This window comes from Homarus americanus, unplaced genomic scaffold, assembly GCF_018991925.1.
Source record: "Homarus americanus isolate GMGI-L3 unplaced genomic scaffold, GMGI_Hamer_2.0 scaffold50281, whole genome shotgun sequence".
NCBI classification, from domain to species: domain Eukaryota; kingdom Metazoa; phylum Arthropoda; class Malacostraca; order Decapoda; family Nephropidae; genus Homarus; species Homarus americanus.
In genome coordinates this window covers 683,100-704,182 of record NW_024742338.1, presented here as the reverse complement: position 1 = coordinate 704,182, position 21,083 = coordinate 683,100, and the positions used below count along the sequence as shown (strand labels likewise).

The 21,083-nt window shown below is 34.3% G+C and overlaps 1 protein-coding gene across 3 annotated transcripts in view; it reads right to left on the bottom strand.

Moving 5' to 3' along the window:
• Window positions 1-1,613: 1,613 nt before the first annotated feature.
• LOC121876849 (plexin domain-containing protein 2-like) overlaps window positions 1,614-21,083 on the bottom strand; it is a 43,602-nt gene continuing 24,132 nt past the window's right edge. For all 3 annotated transcript variants that reach the window (XM_042382309.1, XM_042382311.1, XM_042382310.1), the window contains 2 exons: window positions 13,871-14,007; window positions 1,614-12,976 (listed from right to left, as the gene is read on the bottom strand). In XM_042382309.1, coding sequence (XP_042238243.1) covers window positions 12,899-12,976; window positions 13,871-14,007 — 215 coding nt within the window. In that variant the 3' untranslated portion in view covers window positions 1,614-12,898. The remainder of the gene's footprint in view (window positions 12,977-13,870; window positions 14,008-21,083) is intronic.

Below are 21,083 nucleotides of genomic sequence, written 5' to 3'. Positions count from 1 at the left end.
GCAAATGTGTGTTAAACTTTCATTGGCTTTTATTTACTGATTTGGCAATACAGTATTTTTTGTTGTAACTTATTTATTAGTTTAATTTTTATTTATTCCTCATATTTACTGGTACTGTATATATTATTTTAAGAAAACTATGGCTACAGGAGGAAAATAGTATACCGGTACACAAATATCTTTTCCGAAATAGTCCCTGCTAAAACGGTGTGTGTCAGATATGTCATAACATACTGTACTGTATATTTATTTTTTATATCATTATCGTTTTTATACATATAGTACATTCGGCGGAAGATGTGGACAATCGGCTTTTTCAGACAGGTGGTTCCCCCCCCCCTTCAGGGTCTGGATCTTTGAGGGTTCGCTGTACTGTATATATCTCCCAAAGTCACAAGAAATTTTCAACGAACTTAAGGTCAGGGGTTTAAAGTTGATATGACACACTACACTACAGTACTGTATATCTATCTTCCTTACACACTAACAACACACTGGGGCCTAAGACATACTATGTTTGTATCCTTTACACACAAACACACTATATCGATCTTCTTTACATACAACACCCTAAGACACATTATGTTTCCTTTACACACTAACACACTATATCTGTCTTCTTTACACACTAACGGTCTCCAAAAATAGGATTGTACAAGCTCTGAACCCCAATTATGACTTGTTACCCCTTCACACATGATACTGCTACCCTCTACCAGAACTCCCAAGTGCAAAATGTCCTAAGTTCAGTTTCAGGGTAAGTCTTCATTTTTATATTCAAGGTAATAAAAAAAAAAAAAAAAAAGCTTAGTATCCTCCCCAGGAAAATTAAGTAAGATTTTTGTTTGTTAACAGTTGGATGCAAAACACTAAAATATGTACAATACCATTAACAATCAAATTGCTTCACAGCCATCTAAAAAAAAAAAAAAATCTGGTAATAATGATCATGATTTTTTTTTTACTATAGTGTATTTAAAAATAAATACTGGTACATTAATATATGTTATAGTATATACAGAATGTTAATGGAGGGCACAAGGAACATAGGATATGAACACAGTAACTGAGGCATAACCTGAACACTTATGATATACTCTGTATAGTATAGTATAGTACAATATAGGGCAGTAGAGTTCAGTCCAGTAGAGTAGAATACAGTTCAGTCCAGTAGTGTACAGGATAGTACAGTAGAGTAGTGTACAGGATAGTACAGTAGAGTAGTGTACAGGATAGTACAGTAGTGTACAGGATAGTACAGTAGAGTAGTGTACAGGATAGTACAGTAGAGTACAGGATAGTACAGTAGAGTAGTACAGTCAGAGTAGTGTACAGGATAGTACAGTAGAGTAGTGTACAGGATAGTACAGTAGAGTAGTGTACAGGATAGTACAGTAGTGTACAGGATAGTACAGTAGAGTAGTGTACAGGATAGTACAGTAGAGTACAGGAAAGTAAAGTGCAGTACAGGTCAGTAGCAGAGTACAGTACAGTACAGTACTGTAGAGTAGGTAGAGTACAGGAACATTTTGATATTTTTTACAATGAAAATCTCTTCGGTTACTGCTTAGTCTTTAATGTATTATATGCTATAAAACTAAGGTTTTGTGTGATATATATATATATATATATATATATATATATATATATATATATATATATATATATATATATATATATATATATATATATATATATATATATATATATATATATATATTAATGTATGTAGTATGCACAAGTGAGCACCTGTATTTGTGTGAATTTGCACTAGTGCCTATGTGTTTAAAATTTTGGTTACCATATGATTTTTTTTTACATTGCATAAAGATTAGCCCCAGTAAAGTGCTTGCAAAAATAATGTTTTGCTGGAGTGGTATTCTGTCCTCAAAATGAAAAAGTTCATCCTATTGTACTCTTACAAACATACACGGCCACATATGATATGAAAGTACTGTATCACAGAAAATGTATATTGCATAAGGTTGTTTGGCATGGTATTTGTTCACAAGTTACAACAAATTTTTTCCTGCCAATAAGCTAATCAATAATTTAAATTACCTTCCTTACAATATATGTTACAAATGTACCCAGGATAGTTGAACAGTGGTAATAAAAAAATTGATAAACCATCACGAATTCCGTGCCAGTGAAAAGTGTCCTGATAGTATTTCAAACGTTATGTATTGTTATTTAAATACTTTATCTTCAATTATAATTTACTTTGTGCATGGTAGCTCCTTCACAACTTAATTCAAAACCTTTACCATACTTCCTCACAAAATGCATTTCTAATATTAAGCCTTTCCTTGTATTACTCCTTCTATAATGCAATTTATCCTTAAGCTGGGCTACTAAAAAACATGACACTAGGTACACAATACATATAACATTCTTGTTTTGTGACATACTTTTGAATCAATAACTACGAACTTCAGGCTCTCAAATAAGGGTTTCCCATAATTGATGAACATCCTAATCTTATATTGTATGTGTAAAAGATGCTACTGTGCTTGTACACATAGATCAATCATTTAGATACAGCTCACTATTGTGAATGATTCTCTTAATAACTAATACTAATCATTATCAAACTTTTAAAGCTCTCTTCCATTTACCATAGAGTGGATAACAACCAGCTTGGCTCACAGATTCATGTTATGTTATAAAATCACACCTCTCTAAAATGTGAATTACACTGGAAGTGCCTAAAACTTACAGCTCAAAGGGTCAAAATTCCCTTGTGTACTACAATGTTATTGTCAATATACCTTTACAGTACGGTACTTACAAGAGGTCTCGGATCTTTGAAGCATTTCTAGATATGTGTTATGCATCCACAGGAGACTTATTCACTTTTAAAACATAGGGTACATCTTTCCAGCTAATGTAAATATCTTCTACATAACTTATTGCAAGTCTATCTCACTAATTTTAAATCATGTACATTGGAAAACATTACATTTACCTTCAAAGTCTCAACTAAGCCCATAATCAAGCTTTGCAAGATGTTCCAGCAAAAGTTACCCCAAGAGTAACACCAACAGTACATGAAGTGAATTTTAAACATTGGCAAATGTAAGACTGGCACACATTACCGAAGAAACTTAACAGCACATTTATTCATCAAAATCTTATAATATTACAATATTAGCTCTGTACATTGCATACAAAGTGGTTTTCTATGTACAGAATAACATTGAATAATTTTACTGAACTTATAAGTGTCTATGCTTTTTAATTTAGTAAACAATAATAAGTATAAATGATCAAACAAACATTGGTCTGCAATAAAACCAAAATTTTTACTGTTTACATATGCTCTTCTTTTACAATCCCAATGATATTCTAACTTGCATTCTCGGTGGCTTAAAAGGTATAATGATTACCATTCTCATCAATTAGTAAACTGGGAGCTACTCACAACTTGAACAAGTCAAGGGATTAATTCATTAAACATTGGTCCATTCATTTCACTACACTATAAGTTACCTACAGGATATGACATCAAGATCATTATTTCCTTTAAGGCCTCAAGAGTGGATGGTACTGAATAGTTTAGGCACAATAAAAACTAGATATAAAGTGTCTATTTACCTTAAGTTGGAGTCAAAACCCCCAATAGACAAGAGGTTGATGACATGGCTTGTATCTGAAGATGTGGTACTCCAGTTATAAATTTTAACTTCAAAGATTTTTATACACAAAGTTATTGTGTGTGAAAGGTCTTAAATCATTAGATCTGTATTAATATCATTAAATAATAACTAGATATATTTTTCATGGGTCGAGTACATGTACTAGTGTTAATCTTGTACGGGTAATTTATGTACTGGTAAACTATTACTGAACAGTAATATAAGTTGAACAATTTGGTGATTCTCTGTAACCTTATTCAATTGCAACAATCTGAGGGAAAACCAATTTCAATTTTAAATGGTTTCTTTCCAATGCATTACCCTCTTATAATTATTAAGAGGGTCTCATACCAGTATCTTGGCCTCGACAAAGTATTTTTTCCCCAAAATATATAGCTACAATATTAATACACAAATATCCTTCATAGTTCCCCAAATAACCAAATTGGTGTTAAAAAAAATTCAGTCAGTGACAGTACCAACAGCTCTTCAAGGTTGCCATGTACTGCATAATTTTACAGTGGTTCCATAGATCTATGAAGCTGATATTTAGTTTTCTATGTAATATTTTCCTTCCACTTTGTTTAGCTAAACCTTAATGATTTGCATCTCTTATTAACATCCCAGTCAAGAGTAGAAGAAAGATGTGCTATGAAAGAAATTCCATGAGGTAGATAAGGCACTCTACAAACCATCATCTATTAAAGGCACAATATTACCTTCACTCTTTATAATCCTGAAAGGTACTTCCCATTTGTCACCAATCAGTTAACCCTTGACAACAGAAGAAAACTAGTTAACACTAAACAGGATCTGGAGCATGAAAAGGGACACTTCCAAAACACAAACATTATGGTAAATATTACAATGTTTCTTATGCAAACATTGACCAACAGTGTCACAAAATAATACAAATACAGTGATGTTTAAGGGCTATTTAAATGACTGAAAAATCAATTAATTTTGATGGTAAAAAACCTTCTGAGTTATTTCTTCATGGGAAGTGTTTTGTAAATATGAATACAGATACCCTTGTACTGTACAATATTACTGTGGAGTCTCGCTGCTACTTTTCGTCAACAAGTAACCATCCATGAGCAAACACTGCACTGCAACATAAATACACTTTCTGATGGTGTAAAATAAATTACAAGTGTACTAAGTTATTGTCAATCTCTAACCAAGGCAAATCAATAAGATGAATATAAAATGCTAGTTGGTAAGAAAAATTTTGTCTTTAAGAAGGTAGAATTGTGTACATATCTACAGATCACATTAGTGTGGGAAGTAACACACATCATCTAATAGACAATATTCACACATTTTCCATTTCTAAATATATTGCACCACTTACTTCAACATCTACCACAAGCCAAGTCTGGAATATTCTATCAAAGGTTTGCCATGATTTAGTATGTTTTAACACTCTTAAGTCCTTTCCCTCTATAACACAGGGTGACCATATAATATTAATTCTCTCTCACATACACACACAAGAATCTCTTGATAGTGGGCTTATTAGGGCAGTGAGTTGTTGCTAAAGGGAAGTTTTCCATTCAGTACAGGATTTTTTTTTGGAAGTGATGCAAAGTGGGTAATATGTAATCTAAAAAGTTAATACAATAACTCTTTCAAAATATGTAATGTGCACACCCACAATTTACATTAACAAGCTGAAAAAATACAAAATACAGTTTAATAGTGTCACAGCAGTTGATTGTGCAATAGAGTATAAGAGGAGCCTACAGTTTTTATTTACCTTATTGTTAACGATGCTCATCATATGGCATGGCCAGTGTCAACTTTTCTGGGTCAGCAGTTCACCTCTTGTAACCCCATCCAACATTTACTTTTGTGGCAGTGTTTCAGGAATGTTGTTAGTGCTACCACAACACTTCACAATATACAGTATGTTCTTTATTGGATCACACAAGTAATTTTGTAAACATGAAGTAGATGTGTACAATACTTCTACTTGAAAATGTTTTAAATGTGGAAAGTGTCCTCACAAAATTACCAGAGTACAGAAGAGCCAGGAGGACTTTTGGAGGGAACAGCAATCATGAGACACAAGCACTGTACAGTATCTCAAAAAATTATCTGCCAGGATGGGTCCAATGACTTCTGAAATGCTACATGCAACTTGTCATGTCTCGGGAGGGTTGATATGCGTGGCTCTGTGGCATACTGTTCCTTTTACATTTGAAAACCAAACATCATATTAATTATGCCAAAATATACAGTATATCAAAATAAATGCATGTCCCAATATCTATCATCCAGTCTCATAATGTTTTACATAGTGTGGACAGATACTTTTTTGAAATACTGTGCATTAAAACATAGTTAATTAGTGCTGTTTGCTGACTAGCATGCTTAAGTATACTGGACACATAGTACACTGATTTATGATAATGGGAAAGAAGGTTCACTTAATGGACAGTTCCTTAGTAGACAATAATGACTAAAACCTTTCAGATGTATGTCAGATCACATGCAAAATTCAAAACTAGAGAAGACCTCTAGCTTAGTGAATTTTACTCTTTGATAGTTCTTACTAGCAGACAAACCCACCCACTGATGAAAGGGATGAGGCCTGCAAACAAGAGGCTGTACAGTAAATTGAAAGGTATTATTGTCGTATGCTATCTCCCACTTCCACTGGGATGTTAGCTTCAAGAGCATAATAAATAATCCCTTGTGTAGACCCCATATTGAATACCACACAAGAGTGTCTCCATCACAATTAATTGTACTTATAAGCATGGAGTTGGCAGCAATCTGTTGAAGCAGAATATTCCCAGTTTTCTATCCAAAGTCCCAATGTTACTACTGTACTCATATTTTAGTCGTAATACACCACATTTCCTAGCACTCTGGCAATAGGGATAAAGACAACCCTGACTTGCAAACACACCACATTAACCACTACACTGTCAAGAGGTGCCTAAAAACAACATGTGCAATTAACAAATGACTATAAGTTCAGCCAAAAGTCCTTGACACTTGGCAATATCTGACGTATACTTTCGGGTCTTACTTGTAATTGATTTATAGGTGGTAAATGCTGCATTTCAATACACATATAGTCAAAATTAATAACAGGAAAACACATTCTACAATACAAAGACACATGTAAGTAATATGTTAAAATCCTAATCCCTCTAGCCTACACAGCCCTCAGGTAGAAGCCATGGTACAGTATTGTTAAAATGGTTGAGGGAATTCTTTCCAAAATGGTAGAGTAAATTCAGCCTAAACATACTGAGGAAATATTAAATATATATCCAAGAAATAATATACAGAATAAAATTAGAACCAAGCTAGTAGTCAATCCACTGTCTTAACTCTGTTACAAAAGCTATAGTACAAAATTTGAAGGCTTCAAAAATGTTGTTTAGGTACAAGCCAACTTTACAAAGTTTAGAAATACCTTAGATGGGCTCCTTACAAATAATATAAGGCAAATCATAAGAAATTTCTGTATTAAAAAATATAAATCAAACTAATTACCATAAAGTCTATTAAATACAGCTATCTACCAATAAAGTCACATTATTATACATACAAGATCCAATTATACAGTGAAAGGCATTTAATTGTTTTCAATCTACATATACAATCTAAGTCTTTCATTACAGAGATGTTGGCTACTTTCAAACTCTACAGTAAGTAAAGTAACTTATCATCTATACAGAATAACATAACCTATGAGAAGAACAATTTTTATATACAATAATGAAATATAAAACCTCATATTGACGTAACTGTAGCTGAATTATGGAGGTGCAGTTAAAAATACTGAATAAGTCTCTATTATTAGTTTGAAAACTGACTTAAGGCACTCTAAAGGACGTCTTTCGGTGGAGACTCGGTGTACTTGAACATTGTACTTCAAGTGTCATGCTATGAAACTCATTACCAAACCAAGAATCTTGTACTGTACAGTACTGCATATGAAACACAAACACTGCCCTTTATATTGAACACATTCTTCATGATTAATACCAAATATTCAGTATCTATGTACAGTGTATATATATATATATATATATATATATATATATATATATATATATATATATATATATATATATATATATATATATATATATATATATATATATATATATATATATATATATATATTACATTAGGGTTTATATGACAATGCACTTTGCACCCCTAAACCAGTGAAATCTGATGATAGAAATTGCACTTAGAGAATTTTGTCTAATCTCTACTGTCTTCCAGTCCTCTCACTTGAGCCACTTCATAAAATATCTAAAACTCAACCATTCTATATTGTTTACTGTCATACAGTACGTTGGAAAACTATAAAGTGCTTGTGTGCCTCTTGGCTCAATGACCTTTATGGATCTTATAACAGTAACTCAACATGGATATTCTCATACTGGCAAAAATATGAACCCAGTAACTAAAATGTAAGTGATTAAGAGTGTCCTTTAAGTTACTTAATTTCTGTAGACCTGTATGAAACTAGCAACAAACCTGAGCTTAACTAGATTGCTTTTTCTTTTTTCAATATTTATATTTTGAAAGACAAATATTCCAACAAGATTTGAAAGTTGGAAAGGATAGACTTGGTGTCATATCCACAGCAGCAAAACTCATGAAAGACCTTAATTTATGGTTCCATGTGTGACTGACCACTATATTTTCTAAATTACACATATCTGACTTTATTATCAGGGGGTAAACTTTGGAAATTTCACTAATTCTTGACACATCAATATCACAAACTTCATTTTTACCACTAGGGGCTAAGTGCATTAAGTTTTACAAACCATCCATGTGTATCAACACCAGAAGTGATATCAAATGCAAATATTGATGACTCACAATAATTATAGTTTCACGTGTATCTTCCAAGTACAAAAAGCAGTTGTTGACTAAAATTTTGTACGTATATCTGTTTACTCTTCTTCCTCTACATAAAAATTCCTTCACTGTACACAAAACTCTATCACAAAACTAACAGTATCAACAGACATTATCCAGGCATTTGAGAGGTGAATCCCCGATCATAGTTTCCTCTTACACAGTCGACTTTAAACATTCGTACTTAAGGCCACACAATCATAACTCTTCATTAACATTACCACCCATTACAATAGCACATAGATAAGTGTGCACCAGTTTCAACAGACTGCTGACAAAGAATCAGTTAATATGAAGGATGTGTGATGTGACAGTGGAAGAGGAAGACCATAGCAGAACATATTATTAAAGTATGAATTAATTATTGCAAATTATGGAAGTGTCTGCATGTATGTTTGAGCTTGAATCTATTGACCTTGAATTACAGCAGCAAATGACTTGAAAGAGCAGATGGGGAAATACTTGCACAGATTTATGTACATGAGTGACCAATTTAATTTAGTGAAGAATTTCTGCAACTTGTATTCAGATTAAAGGCCATTTCCACTACTAGCGCTTGACATTAGTATACAGTTTGAATGTGACTTATCTCTTTCACCAGTATGGGATCACAAAAGGAACTACTGTACAGGTATTGTACAGTAAAACCTCTATACACCAGAATTCAATACATCGCAATTTTTTTTTCACTGAGGTATTCTGAACTGCCTCTCTTTTCACCAGAAATAATGAAAAAAGTCCAGAAAATCCATTATCAGTCCGGACGGTTTGTGTGTGCTTACGTGCGGATGAACGTCTGTGCGACTGCAGCGGCACGTTTCTCAGTCCTACCTTCATGTTTTGTATCAGTGTAATGCTCCTCGCCACTTAGATTTATTTACGCATTGTCTTTAACGGAGATACTTGAGGGAATTAAGAAATGGGTAAAATAAAATAATAATAAAAAACCCCACTTGCTTACTGATTAATGCACAGTGATCAAATTAGACTTACTGTAGGCCTAAGTGATTGCATATGTATAAGGGGTGGGGGGTGGGGAGCATTGCCGCATTTGTCAGGTTTATTTATTGATTCAATATTATGAGAATACGATTAGACTTATGAGCTGTGATTCCTCATAATAATTATAACATATTCAATAATAGAAAAATATATCCGTTATTTGACTTGACAGTAAAAGGATAAGCTGTATCTGAAGTTATAGTATTCATTCAGGATGCATTCCTGGAGTGCTTTTAGCAAATCAGCTTACATCAGGGTCATTATAGCATCCTGTATCGTATTTGATATGGACACTATACCTTCTTAATGTTATTTATTATCTGATGCCTCGATTTGGCTACTTTTACACTTAGACAACTGATTAATGAACAAACCAGGAAATATGCAGATGCATAATGCACTACACTATTATTTACTAAGTGCTCATAAATACACTACAATATTAGTTAAGTGCTGATAAATACAATACAGTACTATTTACTAAGTGCTGAAGACAGATGTTGTGGTATGCATGAGAGATGGAGAGCACTGGTGAATGAGCTAGGATGATCAGCTGTTTCGGCTTTGTATACAAACAACTGGAACTTAATACGACGCAATGACCTATCTGAGTTTGAGTTTGGGATTCTTTGTCAGGAAAGTTGATTATTTTACGATAATGTTATATCAATCGAGTACCAAATGCATCTAAATAATATGGAAATTATGGTAAAATTGCATGGGGATCCCGAGGAAGGGAGCCACTCACCCGCACTACCTCCGGCCTGCTGCTCCCAGATCACTCTCACCTCCCACACACAATAAATATACCCCTACCCTTTTATTTTATTTTTTCAAATTTTTATATTTATAGTACTGTACAGTTTTCCATTTATTCATAAGGCAAATTCTGTGGTTACCTAACACAACACTTTACAGTACAAAAAAAATCAGTGAAAACAATTGTCAACAACCAGACTTAGTCTGATTTTCAACCCAGAGAGTTCTAGCTCTCATATTGTTTATTGATGTAATAGTATTTTACTAATCTTTTATGTACTTAAAAGACCATAGCTGTTGAAGCGCAGTAATGACATTATAACAACAAATGATTTTCTTGAAACAGTCCAGATAAGCAGTGTTATGCCCCTTCCTAGATTCACTTTTTGGGGACTTGCATTTTCCAGACTGGGGTCTGCCCCAATTAGTCCAGTGTATGGAGGTTTTACTGTATGTTTAAATACGGGTTGTCAAATGATTTACCTATTGTAGTATGATTTAGTAAAATTTGCATGGGATTTATTGCTCTCTAAAAATGTTTACTGAAAGTGGTATACTGCATCTAGAAGCAACATTTTCAGATGATCTAATTTTCTCATTATGGGCCAAGAACAACAATATTAGTGACTGTGAATGTAGTGGTTAGACAATGTCAGTGATTTCTTAATACTTCAGTACCTCATTTTTGTATATTAAACTCTGATTTGAAAAATTAGACTACCCTGTACTAATATTTTTTTTTATGATCAGTGAACACAAATTGCCCAGGGGACAATCGGACACAAGCTATTTGCTGAATGGGCAAGCATATCGTCAACAAAAAATATGATGGAGGAGCATCAGTGTGTTGCCAACCCAATCTTGGGTAAACCTGAACACCGCTGTTGCCTGCTTCAGTCACTACTTGCCCAGCACCAGTGATTATGCTGGAACAACAAAGATATTAGGGAGTAGCCTGGGGACACGACTTTGTAAAATAACCTGGCCTTCAGATGTATTCAGCCTCTTATAGTAAAAAAGAAAACATAAGGTATTGCAGCCATGTTGCAAACTTAGGCCTAGAATTACTTAATTTTCCCATGATACAAGTACAGGCATTTTATCATCTTGCTGATTACTTGTTCTTGTACCTGCAGCAGGTTTACCGATTATAACACAGTAATAAAGTATCTTCTCATTACTTACAAGCATTAAGATTTATCATATGTATTTGAATACTTCTAGATTTGTGATGGCAACCAAAATTTGCTCTTAAATAATACCGATACATGTATTGATTTTTTTTGTTTGTCTTTATTTTCTACAATGATTGACATTCAATCAGTTTATATCTATTACTCCCAGTCCATGAATCAGTGTCACTAATTTATTTTATTTTTTTTACACCAATGGGAAATGGGTGATATTAAGTTTCCACTGCATAAACAACTAACAATTTCTGTATGATATGTACCACCCTTTCACATATAAATATACTGTATACAGTATATAATTCATCCGCCTGTATCTGTCTCCAGCTGGATGAAGGTCTTCCCTTACATGTTTACACGATCTTCAACTTATCCTGCCCAGTGCCCATCTCCAAAACTCCCAATCTCACCGCTCTATTTGAATGTAGGACATTTTCTCATTCTTATCTTTTCTCATGGGATCCAGCAGATGGCCTGTCTGATTTGCTCTTCTTGCACTTGAGTTACTTCACTTGAACAATAATACCTCATACTGTGGTTTGAGATTCACCCCGCTCACTACTTTTCCTGTCCCTGGGTTTTATAGTACTGTACAGTCATTATACTACATCTTTCCATAACTCTTTGGTTAGTGTCCCAAAGGATAATTACTTAGGATGAATACATACAAATGTTACATAACGGAATCCAAAATTACACTCATTGGTTTACATTTGGAGTCGGGAAGCTCGGGGTTTATAACATAAGGAGAAAAATCCTTAATTTTGTGTTACAGATCTTAACACTACCTGCTAGTTCACCTGAACCTGCTTTTTAAGAAGTTACTTCCTATTCCACTCAAGTTTACACTGTGGAATAATATCATTTGCAACTAACGAAGGATTTTTTTTATCACATTAAAAACAATTGTAGAAAAATTGCAGGACAAGTCAGATCTTAATCAGAATATAAACAATCACAGAATTTGTTAGCAAAATAAATGGAAGAAATTTTATTGACAAATGATGATTCTTCCGCAAACAAAATGCAACTAAATAAAAGAATATGATTTCTATAAAATCTCCAATCAAAATGCAAATAAAGTTATTCAAGACAAAATATAGAAAACTGATTAATATTACCTATTTCCAGGCAGGCTTAGCACATAAAATTACCTGAGAAATGAGCACAAAGCAGAGTGCAAGTTAATGAGGAAGGAAGAAAATTATAATATGCACAGAATCAACAAGTGTGTCATTACCCTAAATCCAACTTTAAAACTCTCCATTTTGTTTCATTCAACTATTGTTTGTATTATGAGAATGTTTTGAATAATCTCAACATTTAACTTGTCACGAATCTTACTGGGAATCTTCCAATTCACTGCCACGGAACAATATGATGATGAGCGTAACTGCATCTAGAAATTCACATGTGAATACTGTGAATAGAAGCAGCAGTGTAGCGGGCCTCTCCCATCTTCCATGACCACGTGCTGGGGCGGTACTGCAACAACATAAATGAATGTGATACTGCAATGTATACTCAGTGGTAGAACTGGAAACTATCAACACATATATCTAATGACCATATAGTACAGTATTGCATCCCCAAATAAATGGAAGAACTAGATGCACCTAGAATTATCAGAATAAAATGTTATACTGTTTTAAGAAAAGGATAAGAAAAAACTTTCAAGTTTCCTCCAAGTTACAAATGTAACTGTTTAGCCAAGTTGATCCCTCACTGGATTTTTCATCTCCACTCACTTCTACAATCTTATAAAATTCTTCTCCACTGTGGTCTGGCTCTTGTCACTATCCCAGTATATTTTTTGGATTTCAACCACTCAAGAAACCCTTCCTCCTCCTTCACTTATGTTTACATTTCTCTTACTATCCCCATCTATGAAAATACTGAACACCATGGTGACACAACACAACCTTGATTTCGTCCTACTGTCACTAGAAATCAGTTCCCTTTTTCCAAATACTTTAAATGACATACAATAATTTTTCCATTTATCCATCACACTTTAATACTTCTCACATCACTTTACAATCAACTCACCATTTCTGCAGATCTATAAATTAACATAAACCAAATAATCTTTCCTTCCTTCAAATATTTCTCATTCATATTCTTAACACAAACAACTGGGATACACATTTTCCTTACACTCTTCTATTCACCATATGTGTCTCAATGAACATAATTAAACTCACTGGAATAATAAGGATTAAATTAATAAAACCCTAAATTCAGTAGCTATGTGAGTAAAGGCATATGTGAATTGAGTCCCTGAAATATATAATAAAACACAAGGGATTTGACTGATATTACAATGATTTATCAGGTATACACTTTCACACCTGCACAGTGTAATACTGTTCAGCTTACCTGAATAAGAATTTGACCAGAGGCGGAATGTGGGAAGAAATATGCATAGGTGACCCATCCAGCTATACCCAGCACAAGTGCTACCAGAAACACCACTCCAATCACCGTACCTACACTTGAACTACTTTGTTCTTTACCTGCAACAGAATTCAATGCCACATGAAGAAATTTTTAAAACTTTCTAATCAGGTTAACTTTAACTAAATATACCACACTTTTACCTGATCTTTTCCTCTTATTTGTTATAATTTTTGTGTAATAACTAGAGCCCAGATGTTTAGTCACTTAAAATATAATTATACAAATTTTATGTAAAGTATTACAAGACTGTTAGTAAAATAGAGTTAAATAATCAATAAGTTGCAAAAAGAGCAAAATTTATTAATTTTCTCAATTGAAACTTTGCTGCTCCTCAGAGAGAAAATGTGGGCAAGATATCTTTACAGGTGTCCGTAAGGTAGCCTCACGTGGTACATTCTCCTTGGAGTATTTCTCCATAAAATACTTCAGACTTAATTTCCAGTTTCCATAGGGGAATTTTGGCATCAACAAATGCCTTGCACAAGTCCAACAAAAATTGAGACTGCTGACTGGAAGCTGTAGTATATGAACTGAATAGGCATGTACAATATTGTACTCTATTTACCAATTTGTGGTTGAAAGTGTCTAAATGTTGATAAACAAAGTACAGTCACAGTCAAAAGTAAACATCCACCCCTCCAACTACCATACCTGTGAGCTCAAGGCTTTTCTACACAACAGGTTACAAAAGGATGGAGGAGGTATTGATGGGGGGAGAGGGGAGAACTAGAGGTGGCAGACCCGGGTAAGGTAGGAGTGCACATGTCAAGGGCCATATGTAGTGAGAGTGTATGAAGTCTTAGAATTATCCTTAACACCTTGGTTGGTGGATGTAGCTTGAAGTTGACAGCCTAAGGCCCAACCAACCAGAAAGGCAGGTGTCCGGGGAGGTGTCATAAGGACTTAACTTTCCCTTAGTTATCTGTGCCTTTACTCGAGATTCTGGGGAGGAATGCAAGTGAGCATTTAGCAGGTAATGTGTCATTAGGGTTGATAAAGTGTCTGGCTTCCATGAGGGAAAGCCCCTGATATGACAACATAAGAGTGTGTTAGGGGTAAGGCTTGCTCACCACCAATAACACTAAACTAGGCTGTTACTTGTTCACTTTCACCTCTCACCACTACCGTTCTTGAAAAAGAAAAAATCACTATTAATTGAAAAAAAAAAAAAATTGAATGAATTGTTGGATACACTGTAACTTGTCCACCCTGTAATATGTTTCAAAAAGTTGTGAAAATCAATGTGAGGTGATAGTGGCAATGGTGTTTGGCCACTGCTTCACACCCAGACCGACCAGGATGGACGCTAAAAAACGTCAATTGGTGAGCCGCAGGCAAATTATCGGTTTGCGTATGACTTGATACAATGTGTCAGAAATTGGAAGTGATGTTGGGATCACCAGGCAGCCTGTGAGATGTTGGTCAACCCACTGGGAGGAGTCTGGGAACTTGGGAAACTGGGTGTGGTGAGTATTTTTGGTGGTTTGCTGGCATTTGATATATTAAAATGACTAATTTAGGGTGTGTAATGTAAACAAAACATACGAGTATTCGAACTCTTAATTCATATAAATGATATAATTTTAGACCCGGGAAACCACGATTGACAGACGAGGAGGACAGTGGATGGGCTAATGAGATTCTGTATGTCCTGCACTGGTATACAGGGTATATTAAAAATAAATGTGATTTCCACCTTCGTTTTCAATATTTCTCCTCATACCAGCATTATTATAAGTATCTAATTTCTATTGTTTAAAATCTCACCAACAATCTGAAAAAATTATAAATAAGGAAATGAATGGCACATTATAAGAATCATAAAATATGGTTCCTCATCTGTTACTCATTCAAGCATGTAAATCTAAGATAATATAGTAAGAAAAAACTTTTATCCATTCATCCCTTTCTTCTTTCATAAATTTCCCTGCTTTCTTCATCCACCTCCCTCTCTGATGAGCAATTTGCATCACTTACCACCTTCCCACACCCCTCCCCCACATACAAATGGCCCTCCCTCAAGTGAACTGTTTCCCTTCTCCACCCCATATGACTTACCATGCAGAAAGGGCCTGGCCAAGCGCAGGGGTTGGTGGTGGAGTGGATGATTACTTTTGACCACGACTGTACTACTTCTCATACTTAACAATTTTGTTTTTGCACATTTTGCCAGATAATACTGCCCCATCTATATACAACACATTGCTTCTGAACTGACCGATTCAAACAGTACGGTCCAAGCCGCAGAGAATGGGTGTCGTGTCAGGATATATTCACATGTACAGTACTGTACCCGTTAAAACAGTGCAGTAGGATATGTTTGATTTTAACATTAAGTAATCTGGTTTATGGAAAGAAGCAGGATATTTTCTTTTCTTTAAGGACAGCCAAATAGTGATTAAATAAACACTTAAGTTCTCCAATAGCAGAATTATATAAAAACCTATGAAAATAGTCACTTTACTGTATATTAAAACTGCAGAAATAAGCATTTATGGCATTTTGTCAGAACATCTGAACTCTAGTAGTAACTCTAAATTCAGGATCAGCAGAATGGTTAACAGATATAGTATACATTGTTTGAACTTCAAATACTGGCCGACAAGAATCACTCGGTAAAATAATTCAGAAGCATAATACTACAACATCATGTACAATCATAGGTCATGAAGAATAAAATAGGAAGAAAATAAGAAACTCAGTACATGTATATGGGTCACAGAGGAGTAAAATGTCACACCTGGGAATTTGGAAGCATGGTTAATATATATATGCTGATAACCCCATTGGAAATAAGAATATATATATATATATATATATATATATATATATATATATATATATATATATATATATATATATATATATATATATATATATATATATATATATATATATATATATATATATATATATATATATATATATATATATATATATATATATATATATATACACACACAGTAATACCCTGATTTACGCGGTCAATTGAACCCGCAGAGGTCCGCATAAAACGAGAAACGCGTAAATGGATTAACAGAACATATGGGATTAATTTAAATAGAGACTGGGCCGACTCCCAAACTCCACTTTTTCCGACACAATACCTATGTTGTAGTAAAAATACCATCTTAATTTTATGATGGTTTGCACACACAATTAATATTTAAGAGAAATACAGTCGCCAGGTTAATGTCCATTCAAATAATGGACTCCACTCCCCCCCCTCCCCACGCTCGCTGGCTCCACCCTCTCTGAGAAAGGTTTGGGTGAAAACACTAGATTTTAAGGTACAGTAATAAATAATACCTCAAACTAAAGTTAGGATAATATAATTGACATTGCTGGATTCCTAGTAAGACCAGGAATATTTTGAATATACACGTCATATATTTTGCACAAAAGATAGCATATTTGCTCTGAGTAAACAAAATTCTTACATTAGATCTAAAATTTGCATGTCTAATGCAAAATCTATGATGTTTATATTCAAAATGATCATCATATTGTAAGAATTCCAGCAATGAAAATTATATTCTGGCCGGGTAATTTGTATGAATTTTATGAGCTAACACAAATATCTTCAGTAAATAAAAAAAATATACTTCACCCAGACACTATCTGTCAATCAAAATACCCCCCTCTCCGGCTCCCCCCCCTCTTCCCACGCTCGCTGGGTCCCTCCCTACCCCCCACCTTACCAGAGAAATGTTTGGGGTAAAACAATATATTTACATTTTTAGTAATAAATAACACCTCAGACTAAAGTTAGGATAATATAATTGACATTGCTGGATTCCTTGCAAGACCAGGAATATTTTGAATATATACGTCATATATTTTGCACAAAAGATAACATATTTGCTATGAGTAAACAAAATTCTTACATTAGATCTAAAATTTGTATGTCTAATGCAAAATCTATGATGTTTACGGTATATTCAAAATGATCATCATATTGTAAGAATTCCAGCAATGTAAATTTTATTCTGGCCGGGTAATTTGTATGAATTTTATGAGCTAAATAAAAAAATTATACTTCACCCGCGCATATGAGTAGATGCACCTGCACCGTGTAAAGTGGGAATTCCGGTTCTGGCAGGGTACCGCGTAAATGTAAAACGTGTAAATGAGAACCGCGTAAAGCGGGGTATTACTGTATATAATTTAAGGTTTCAAACAGTGCATTTTGGTGTATTACACACTACTGTATAAATGTGAGTGTTCCATAACATCAAGCATTAAATCAATGGTTGCATCCTAAGGAATGTCACAGATTAAACTTGAGTGTACAGTACAGGGGGTCCCCGGGTTACGAATGGGTACCGTTCCTGAGGACGATTTTAAGTCGGATATGAACATAAGTCGGAACGCATGTTATATATATACCGTACTTACAGAATAATGTTTAAAATCCCACTATATCATAGCCTAAGTTCTTATATACAGCTGCTCCTCGACTTACAACGAGGTTAGGGATCCAGGTTGTAAGTCGAATTGGTCGTAAGTCGAAAATGCTTAAATAATACATAGAAAATCTAAAATGGGTGTCTCTTTTTCTTCTCAGCACCACAAAACTCTCACTTTTAAGCTTACCAGCCATTTTAAAGTGAATTACAAATGAAAATTTTGTCAGTAAACAGCGCAATCATTAACGCTGGGACTCGAAAATACGTAATTTGAAAAAATTTTGGTACGACTGAGACGGTCGTACGTCCCAGTAAGTTCTGTATACGCGGTGAGTGTCCGGCTCGAGAGCTATTTTTAGATTCGCACCACCCCCCACCCGCCACCCTGCCTGACTGCCTGTTTTAGCTCATAAAATTCATACAAATTACCCAGCCAGAATATAGTTTACATTGCTGGAATTCTTATAATTTGGTGATCATTTTGAATATAAACAACATATTTTTTGCATTAAACATACAATTTTTAGATAAAATGTTTAATCTGAGTAAGTATGTTATCTTTTGTCCAAAATATATGACATTTATATTCAAAATATTCCTGGTCTTACAAGGAATCCAGCAATGTCAATTATATTATCCTAACTTTAGTTTGAGGTATTATTTATTAAAATTTAGTGGTTATCCCACACATCTCCTTGGGACGGTTGGTGGGGGGGAGGGAGGGACCAACCGACCGACCATCTGTTACCCGGTGAAGAATTATTTTTTTTTAACTGAAGATATTTGTTTTAGCTCATAAAATTCATACAAATTACCCGGTCAGAATATAATTTACATTGCTGGAATTCTTATAATTTGGTGATCATTTTGAATATAAACAACATATTTTTTGCATTAAACATACAATTTTTAGATAAAATGTTTAATCTGAGTAAGTATGTTATCTTTTGTCCAAAATATATGACATTTATATTCAAAATATTCCTGGTCTTACAAGGAATCCAGCAATGTCAATTATATTATCCTAACTTTAATCTGAGGTATTATTTAATACTAAATGTTAAAAACTCTTGAATGGAGGATTGGTGGGGGGTGGGGGGAGGGTTGGGACTGACCGCGCGGTTGGAAGAGGGGGGGAGGCAAGGTGGGGTACTTTGATTGACAGATAGTGTGAAGAATATATTTTTTTTTTTATTAACTGTAGATATTTGTTTTAGCTCATAAAATTCATACAAATTATCCGGCCAGAATATAATTTACATTGCTGGAATTCTTATAATTTGGTGATCATTTTGAATATAAACAACATATTTTTTGCATTAAACATACAATTTTTAGATAAAATGTTTAATCTGAGTAAGTATGTTATCTTTTGTGAAAAATATATGACATTTATATTCAAAATATTCCTGGTCTTACAAGGAATCCAGCAATGTCAATTATATTTTCCTAACTTTAGTTTGAGGTTATCCCACACATCTCCTTGGGACGGTTGGTGGGGGGTGGGGGGGGGGAGGGAGGGACCGACCGACCATCTGTTAGCTGGCTGTGTACTGTAGTGTGAGAGGGGGAGGGAGTTGAGTCCATTATTTGAATGGACATTAACTTGGCGACTGTATTTCTCTTAAGTATTAATTGTGTGCATGTACCATCATAAAATTAAGATGTTATTTTTACTACAACATAGTTATTTGTCGTCAAAAAGTGGAGTTTGGGGGTCGGGCTGGGTTCTATTGGAATTAATCCCATATGTTCTGTTATTCACTTAACGCGGTTTTCACTTAACGCGGGACCCTCTGGGTTCAATTGACCGCGTTAAGTGGGGTACCACTGTATATATATATATATATATATATATATATATATATATATATATATATATATATATATATATATATATATATATATATATATATATATATATATATATACAGGTATATATATACTGTACTCTAATTATATTGAGGTATTACTCTTCTTTAATTCCTCCTAAAATTACAATAAATGACATAAGCACCATCTCCATCACATACTTTTGCTCCTGAACATCTCTATATCAGGTGTGTGTCAATGATTGCCACAACCCTTAACAACTTGATATCTATCCTGAAAAACCTAGAAATTGGTTTGAGGAACATCAGTAGCTGAGATTTACTTACTGAGAATAAAATCACAGAGGAAACATGAGGCTGACTAAGCAATGATACAGTAACTAAATGTTAAAAAGAGGACTAAATGAGGGGTAAGGACAGATGTACAGAGGGAAAAGAACATTATTAAAAGGAAAAAATAGAGCACAGTAGCATGGATCAAATCATGGCTGATGCTGCAGTAAATAAGTCCAAATAAAGGAGGTGTCAGTGAAGGACAGGCCTGGCAATACCTGTACCTGTAACACTGTGGGGCTACCAAGATAAACAGTTGGCATACTATTTGTGACAGTGACATCTGCTTCACGGTGGTTCCCTACGATACCCTTTCCATTCTAACCTGACCCATAAGTCACACCCCTCTTCTATAAAAATACCCGATTGGTTCATAGAAAATGTTCGTGTGGCTGTCTATTTATTCAAACTAAATATGTTCACAATTGGCAAGCAGACCTGTTATTCTCTAAACTAATGTTAAATAACTGGACTATCAAAATGCAAATGATTTCAAGGCATTAGCAAACATAAACAAATGACACCAAAAATACAGCTTTACGGGGCAGGTTAGCGTGG